Source organism: Macadamia integrifolia, chromosome 1 (assembly GCF_013358625.1).
Source record: "Macadamia integrifolia cultivar HAES 741 chromosome 1, SCU_Mint_v3, whole genome shotgun sequence".
NCBI classification, from domain to species: domain Eukaryota; kingdom Viridiplantae; phylum Streptophyta; class Magnoliopsida; order Proteales; family Proteaceae; genus Macadamia; species Macadamia integrifolia.
In genome coordinates, this window is record NC_056557.1 from 31,407,411 (window position 1) to 31,416,345 (window position 8,935).

General features: G+C 39.3%; 1 protein-coding gene across 2 annotated transcripts in view; it reads right to left on the bottom strand.

Annotated features, from left to right (window-relative positions):
• Positions 1 to 6,791, bottom strand: part of LOC122084060 (pentatricopeptide repeat-containing protein At5g09450, mitochondrial) — a 19,552-nt gene extending 12,761 nt beyond the window's left edge. The window contains exons 1-2 of one of the 2 annotated variants that reach the window (XM_042652100.1): positions 6,614 to 6,791; positions 6,233 to 6,506 (exon numbers count right to left, since the gene is read on the bottom strand). In XM_042652100.1, coding sequence (XP_042508034.1) covers positions 6,233 to 6,506; positions 6,614 to 6,648 — 309 coding nt within the window. In that variant the 5' untranslated portion in view covers positions 6,649 to 6,791. Of the gene's footprint in view, positions 1 to 6,232; positions 6,516 to 6,613 lie in introns of both variants that reach the window. The other variant, XM_042652093.1, reaches the window with a different exon arrangement.
• Positions 6,792 to 8,935: the final 2,144 nt, after the last annotated feature.

Genomic DNA, 8,935 nt, shown 5'->3' on the forward strand with positions numbered 1-8,935 from the left:
GACCAAACCATGGTTCAGTTCTGTCCTAAGTCTGGACCTGGTTTAGCCCCATCGAACCAGCCTTGCTGGCCCCCAATATTGTCCTATGTTGGTCCACCTTTGCAGCCTTCAAACCAGCATAGCAGCTCCACATTATTGCAGAATTTTAGTTCTTATTTTGGGACTGTAGAAGATCCTTCAAGGTGCAATCGATCCAGCCTATTTTGGTGCCTACAATCTCCACAGCTGCTGCCCTTTGTCTTTTATGTGTTTGACACACCAAGTTGGGTGTTGTACAAGTCTTCTAGAATGTTTCCCTATTGTCTTATGTTAGTTTCTAAGAGTACAAGTCAGTAGTTAGTTATAAAAGTCATTAGTTTCTATTTTATGTTAGTTTCTTTTTTTCTTTTTCTTTTTTTAGTTTGTTTCTAATTTGTAAGGCTGTGCCTAGCCTATTTAAGAGAGACCATTGTAATCGATTGGTACAAGTTAATAAAGTTTATTTTGAGATGGCTTATGCCATTTGCTATGGGATACAGTTGGGTGAATTGCCTAAACTTGAGGGGTGAGATGCCCAAAACCTAATCTTCTCTTCCCCCCTTCTCAACCATCCATCGATTCTCTTTTATTTTTCTTAATTTCTCTTTATTCCACTGTTGAGAGAGTGCGAGTTTACCACTGATTGAAGACCAAAAGCCTTCCATTTAAATAGTTTCCTAATTGGGAACCTCTTCTCAGATCTCCCAAACCTGAGATCAGGTTGCAAAATACTTTGGAGGGTTTGATCAGCACCACAAGAGGATCACTCAACCAGAAGTTGAGCTCCATCAGAGCTTCCTACATCCAACTGCAGGTTTCCTCAATTCCACCCAGATTTGGACTTACGTTCTAAGTCGGATTGCAGATTTTCCTAGCGTTTGGTGAGTTGTTAATTGGAGTTTTGGGATCCTAACTGGGGTGGATAGTTCCTACCTAGCCTTACATCAGTCATACATGAGATCATATATTTTATTAAAAAAAAAAAAGGAAGAAAGAAAGAAGAAAAGAAGGGGAGAGGAGAAGAGCTTATTGTCAAACATGAAATCAAGAAACCCTTTTGCTGGAGCTGTGGCACTGACCTTCAATTGCCAATGTCTATTGCAACCCTCAACTGAATCCAACAGGTATGACCCCCATTCTTCATCTTCTTCTGTCAGACTGATGCAGGGGAGTTCCTCCCATACTCCCATAGGAAGAAGAAAGGTAAACAGGCATTAGCGACCACGATTTAAAAAGAAGAGGGCCTTTTCTCTCCCTAGATGACATGGGCCTTTTCAGCCCATTAGTGGGCCTTCGCACCAGCCCATCTCATGAGCTACTTAACTATAGGTTTTAATTTTCCTTTTAAGAATTTTTATTTTTAACTTGTTTACTTAAACTAAGGACCCTTACCTAGTGTAGAGGGTTTCCTTTTTCTTTTATGTTTCCTATTGGCTACGTAAATGTGGTTTATATATGTTTCTTACTTAGCTAGGGACTCTCTATTTTAAATAAACAGATTTCAAGGCTCATTTGCCACCAACGATTTTTATCAATGAAGAATGGTTGTTGCGTTTTTGTTTCTGTGAGACTCAGCGAAGAGTAAGACTCTTAGATTAGAGGGATTCTGATCTAGGCCTATTGGTGTAAAATCAAAGGTCATAATGCCCTACTCTCTATTTTGTTTTCTCTTATCAAGTGTTCTTACTTCTATTGTCACTGGTGTTCGATGAAGCTGATTTGGGTTTCAAAGGATTAATCATCATCCTTTACTGTTGTTCATATGCTGTGTATATTGATATTTAAAATCACAGCATCGGAGCACCTTCTAGGAGTTGGTGGCTGATGCAGTTGGGCGATGGAAGGGATCTCTTTGATTTGGGAATTTTCTTATCTACTTTCCCTTTTTTTCGGTTTAGAAATTAGTTTGTGTATTTTATTTAGCTTGGATTTTTATTTCAGTTTCTATCTAGGCTAGTTTTCATTTTTAATTAGTTACCATTGAGATGCTTTGAGTTTTCCTTTAAGTAGTCATGTAATACAATATGGAATTTCAGATTTAAAGTTTTTGAAGAATTGAAATTTGGTATGAAAACCATGGCTGCCATGAGCTGTTTTTCCCCTCCTTTACTCTCTCTGAAATCCATTCCTCTACTTCTTCCTTATTTCTTCATCTTCACTTTATTATTTCTGGTTTCCATTCCCAGCCCCTGTTCTGGGCTAGAGTTGCAGCCCACAAGTGTGGATCGATCTCTTTCATGTGAGATCTGTTTGGGTCAAACTATTGGTCGAAGGAAGCCCTCCCCAAGGCAACCCTAACCCTTGAATATCAGGCCTGAAAATGACTCCTGCTGTGAGAAACAACAACCTGCAACTCAGGTTGCCTGAAGCTGCCGCCCAGATCTGACTTGGAGAGGTTACTACCCCCTGTGTCCTTGATGTCTACGACTGGTCCTGCCAGGTTTGATAGGTTTGGAAGGGGCAACCCCTCGCCTGAAATTTCAGGCTCAGCCAATGCCACACTATAGAGTTCTTCATCTCAAATCCCTGCTAACTCCACCACTGCAACCTACTCCAAACTTGAAGAAGACTCCAAGTTTCTCTCCTAAATTGTGAGTCATTCTAATTCTTTCCTTTCTTTTCTAATGCCCTTCTTTTAACCCTTATTTACACCCTGCCCTTAAATTGTTTGTCATCCCTAGTTTACTCCTATTAAATAAATACTAATTACTCTTGTGTCCAATCCATATTTAGCTATCCAGACCCTTACATGTTCTGTTAATTACAAACCTGCCACTCTTTATTAGAAACCCCAATTTAGTTTCTAGAACTGAGATTTCTTTGGAATTAATTCCAAATCTGTTCCCATTCAGCTGTTTCACTTTAAAAACAAGGGGTTTAAAATTTTGCCAGAAATTACAAATTGTTGCCATTAATTTATTGAGTATCCAAGTGGGTCCCAGGCGATCCGATTTCAATCCTTGGAATACGGATCTACATCAGTGGCAGCTCCGTTTTGGGTTTAATTTGGCTGATATAAACATAGGCCACATAAGGGAATCTGTGATGCGGATCCAGGTTTCAAAGAATGAAATTGGATCGCTTAGGGCCCACTTAGACGCTCAATAAAACAAAGACAATAACCAATGACAGGTTGTATTGAAATAAAGCTTCAACTAAATGGCAGAATTGTAATTAAATTGAAGTTTCCAATGAAGGTGGCAGTTTTGTAAATAAGCAGACTATGTAAGGTTCTAGATGGTTAACTAAGGGAAGGACACAAAAGTAAATAGTATTTATTTGGTAGAGGTAAACTAAGAATGGCAAACAATTTAAAGACAGGGTATAAATAAGTGGTTAAAAGAAGGGTATTAATAAAAACGAAGAAATAAGAAACTCACGATTTGGGAGTCTTCTTTAACCTAGGAATAGTTACAGTGGTGGAGTCAACATGACTTGGAGATGGAGACCTCACTGGTTAGGCATCGACTTCATATGAAATTTCAAAGGAGATGTCACAACTCACAGTCCTAGTAACCCATCAAACAGACTCCTTAGACAACAAGCAAACCAGAAGTTCCAAACCACTGAAACTGAGCTCTACGGTGAAATTCTGTTCAGACCTGCAACTGACATTCTACCCTATGATGAGAGGGATTTCCGGAACTAGAGTTTGGGGGTTTGGATCTCTTAGGGAAGAGCAATCTTCGCTCAAAGTTTCAGCTCCAATAGATTAAAGGTGAGAGAGATCGATCCCTTGTTTGGTGCAGCAACTGTCGCCCAGAAAACAGGGGCTGGGAGAGAGGACCAACAAGAAGAAGAATGAAAAGAAGGAAAAGAAGAACAGGGGGGAAAGAAGAAGATGAAATAATAGACAGTTCAAAAATGAGAGAGAGGGAAACCACCCATGGCAGCCATCGTTTCCAACCAAAACATAATTCTCAACTTCATTCAAATCTGAGTTCTTCTCTATTACATGGCTATTTAAAGAAAATAATGACATAACATTGGAAGCTAATTAAAAATAGAAATTAATTCTAAATAGCAACTGAAATAAAATCCAAGCGAAAAAAAATACCACAAATTAATTTCTAAACCTAAAAAAGGAAAGTAAATAAGAAAATCCCAAATCAAAGAGATCCCTTCCATCGCCCAACTGCATCAATCTGTCCCTTAGAATCTTCCCATATTTTAAGGCGTTGAAGAGCAGTCCAGAGGTCACCTTCGATCCAGGATTTAGTCTGATCAGAACTTCTGATCTCCTTTTGTGAAAAAAATCTCATAAATTTCCTTCACAGGATTCAAATTTATACTGTTTTGAAAGTTAACTCAAATCTGACCATTGGAACGATGCTGTATATGGGGTTCGCTTATTCTAATAGTTTATTATCATTGACCAGAGTCTGAGTTCCATTGGATAAAGTTGGCTCTGACCCAATTGTTAACCTCAATTCTGTTTTAGAAACATTTTAGATCCGGCAAAAGGGGTGTGTAATCTGAACTTAGGGTTCATCCTATGTACCCCCCACCGTAGACTGTTTCTTCTGCCTTCTGCAATCTTCCACATATTCTTCTTTTTTCCGGTTGCCCCTTCTCAGTTTTCCTCTTCTTTTTCTAACTTCCACTTTCTGTTGCTTCTTTTTTTTTTTTCCCCTTCTTCTTCTCTCCTTCCGGCTGCCCTCTCTCAGTTCTCCAGTAGTCTTCTTCCTTTTGCTTTCTTGTTCCTTTTCAATTTTTTATTCTTATTCTTCTCCTTCTTTTCATTTTATAGATTCCTTTTTGAAGCTTATTCTTGTTCTTCTCCTTTTTTTTTTCTTTGTTTTCTTTCCAACAATTTTTCCCCCTTCTTCATTTTTTTAGCGTGGTTAACACTTGAATAGAAAGTGCATTAAAGAGAAGAATAGATAAAACAGATACTACAACTTAAAAGGCTAATACTGTTACGTGGTTAATTTCCATTTTTATGCAAGCCTAAGTCACCTACACATCAACCTGGCAGCTAGATCCGCACTTCTAGACAATAAGGCACCTAGGCACCCCTGGCCACTGCCTTGGGTCGCCCACAACTTAAAAGGTTAATACTATTACATGGTTAATTTCCATTGTTATGCAAGCCTAAGTCACCTACACGTCAACCTGGCAGCTAGATCCGCACTCCTAGACAAGAAGGCACCTTGTCACCCCTGGCCACTGCCTTGGGTCGCCTACTCACCTTGCCTCCATGACAACTATGACTAAAAGAAATGAGGGCTTTAGAAGATTTTAGATCAGGGTATAAGGAGCACTATGGGATGATAGCTTGTGCAGTTGAAGAAATTCTTCTGAAGAGATTGTAGGGTTCAATTGTTGAGGTGGAGACATACAATGAAAGCACATCATTTAGATCGAATGACTGCATGTGCATTGGCCTGAGGCCTCTTCCATCAAGAGAAAATGATGCAAAAGCATTATGTCCTAAGTAATTATTGAATTAGATATAAAGTTCAGATTCAGTAAAAATATCCTATAGATAGAAATTTTATGGTGGTTGGCTGATCCTTGTTTCTTTTAGCATAGAAGTGCCTATGTAGTCGAAGCTTGTAAGTATTTGTAAAGAATCTGAATTGTTTAATAAGTTCAATCACTCTCTCCTTAGTTGATTTTTTTTTTTTTTTTTTTTTTGGGGGTGCAACCCTTCGTTGCTTGTCATTCCCTTCCAAATTCTTCCTATTTTCACCTGCATTATCATTATGACTTATAGCTAATGTATATGAAAATATTCCTCGTATTGGGAGCCTTTTCTACAAAGAGTAGTTGTTCAGAAAGCAGGAACTAAATCTAATTTGTCTTATGAAGATACCCTATGCACATATTCCCACCAGAAAGTAAGAAGTAGCCACTGATAAACAATAAGTGAGACAAGCTTAACCGATTGAAATTGCAGCAGCACAATCAAGATAAGAATCGGATGAAACTTACGAGATTTCCCATACCATCCCTCAAAAATCTGACACCACTACCATGCAATGCTAACAGATTATTTGGTGTAAAAAAAAATGTGAAATTCACAAGAAGGACTTCAACGCACGAGGGAGTTGTGATATAAGATCCTGAACTAAGGAGTCTTGGTTTTCAAACGAACTTTAAGCAGGGTTAAACTGAGAATCCAATAGTCTGAAATTGAAAAGTGAGCATGACCAAGTGATCAAATTGGACTGGCCGCGTAAAAAAAGCAGAGAGAGAGAGAGGTACAAACCTCGAGGGCGTGCTTGTAACGTAGAGATTTCTTGAGCTCTTTGGAGATTTGTCTAAGCTCAGAAAGCGTCACTTTATTCCCTTCGCCGACCCATTTGCGCATCGCAGCCGTCGCGCTTCGCTTGGGGAATCTGAGCCTAAAAATCCTGCTTTTCAGATCGTCCGGCGGAGTAGATGGAGAATCTTCGACCAGATCGCTGTTGAAGGCATTCGAAGAGAACGACCTCCATAGTCTTTTCTCCTCTAACAATAGTTGGCAAAAGGGAGGGTTTTGCCTGCATTTTCTAGGGTTTTACAGAGAGTCTCCAAGTTAATACAAAACCAGAACGGAGAGAGCTACAGTTTACAGAGAACGAAAAACCAATGCAACAATCTACGTTACCGTCTGAGATTGCCGAAGAGCGACCGAATCGCCATTGCCGATGTTCATTTACCTCACTCCCAGTTCCAGTCTCAGAGCTAGTGACAAGGTCATAAAATGCGGAATCTGGGACGGAATCGGTCGGTGCCAATCGGATCGGAGTCGCCAGAATGGGTGCCAGAAAATCCTAGAATCTGGGGCTCAGAAATGCACTCCAAAGGTTTTGGTCTATGAATCGGCCGTATTGAATCGTCACAAATTTTAAAAAATAATTAAATAAATAAATTTACATCGCCACCCTGGTAAGGGTGCAACAGGGCCTGGTTGAGCTGGGTTTCTTACAACCCTAGCCCAACCTTTAGTCCCCCTTAACTAGGCCCAAACCCTCCCTGATCCTGACTCTGACTCAGCGCCGCAAAACCTCAACTCAGGCCCTACCCTTCAGGGTTCAGCCCAACTCTTACCCGTCCCGATTGACCTTGATTTTTCAGGGTCGAACCGGGATGACCCTGACCCTGACCCTGATTGACCCTAACCCTAGTTTGCCATCAAGGGCCGGGATGGCCCTGATTGACCGTGACCCTAGTTTTCCATCAAGGCCGAGTATACCCTGACCCCGACCCTAACTCTGATCTTACAAAATATGAAATAACTTAAAAATAAAAAATATTCATAATAAAGAGGAGATTGAAAAAAAAAAAAAAAAAAACACATAAAATTACAAATTACTTGTTATGAAGAGAACATTCTAAAGCAAACATTCAAATAATACAAATAATAACTATTATGATAAATAAAGATGAGATCATCCTAAGAAAGTAAATAATCCAAAAAATTTCAATTATTTATCATGGTGAACAAAGAAATCATCCTAACAAGGCAAACTGTAAGAAAACTGAACCTCCACTTGATGAGGGTGAAGAAAAAAACTTTAGGTTCCAGGAACAAGATTGGTAGAAAATGATTTTCTACCAATTTTCACTATATTAAATATATATATTGATAATAAAAGTCGATAATAAATATTCATAGCAACAATTACATATTGATTTAAGATGGTAATTTAAAAAAATATATTAATTATTTTTCATTTTATTAATAATAATTACTAGAATAGATTTTTTTTTTTTTTTTTTTTNCAACCCTTCGTTGCTTGTCATTCCCTTCCAAATTCTTCCTATTTTCACCTGCATTATCATTATGACTTATAGCTAATGTATATGAAAATATTCCTCGTATTGGGAGCCTTTTCTACAAAGAGTAGTTGTTCAGAAAGCAGGAACTAAATCTAATTTGTCTTATGAAGATACCCTATGCACATATTCCCACCAGAAAGTAAGAAGTAGCCACTGATACACAATAAGTGAGACAAGCTTAACCGATTGAAATTGCAGCAGCACAATCAAGATAAGAATCTGATGAAACTTACGAGATTTCCCATACCATCCCTCAAAAATCTGACACCACTACCATGCAATGCTAACAGATTATTTGGTGTAAAAAAAATGTGAAATTCACAAGGAGGACTTCAACGCACGAGGGAGTTGTGATATAAGATCCTGAACTAAGGAGTCTTGGTGGTTAAACTGAGAATCCAATATTCTGAAATTGAAAAGTGAGCATGACCAAGTGATCAAATTGGACTGGCCGCATAAAAAAAGCAGAGAGAGAGAGAGAGAGGTACAAACCTCGAGGGCGTGCTTGTAACGTAGAGATTTCTTGAGCTCTTTGGAGATTTGTCTAAGCTCAGAAAGCGTCACTTTATTCCCTTCGCCGACCCATTTGCGCATCGCAGCCGTCGCGCTTCGCTTGGGGAATCTGAGCCTAAAAATCCTGCTTTTCAGATCGTCCGGCGGAGTAGATGGAGAATCTTCGACCAGATCGCTGTTGAAGGCATTCGAAGAGAACGACCTCCATAGTCTTTTCTCCTCTAACAATAGTTGGCAAAAGGGAGGGTTTTGCCTGCATTTTCTAGGGTTTTACAGAGAGTCTCCGAGTTAATACAAAACCAGAACGGAAAGAGCTACAGTTTACAGAGAACGAAACACCAATGCAACAATCTACGTTACCGTCTGAGATTGCCGAAGAGCGACCGAATCGCCATTGCCGATGTTCATTTACCTCACTCCCAGTTCCAGTCTCAGAGCTAGTGACAAGGTCATAAAATGCGGAATCTGGGACGGAATCGGTCGGTGCCAATCGGATCGGAGTCGCCAGAATGGGTGCCAGAAAATCCTAGAATCTGGGGCTCAGAAATGCAACTCCAAAGGTTTTGGTCTATGAATCGGCCGTATTGAATCGTCATAAATTTTAAAAAATAATTAAATAAATAAATTTACAACG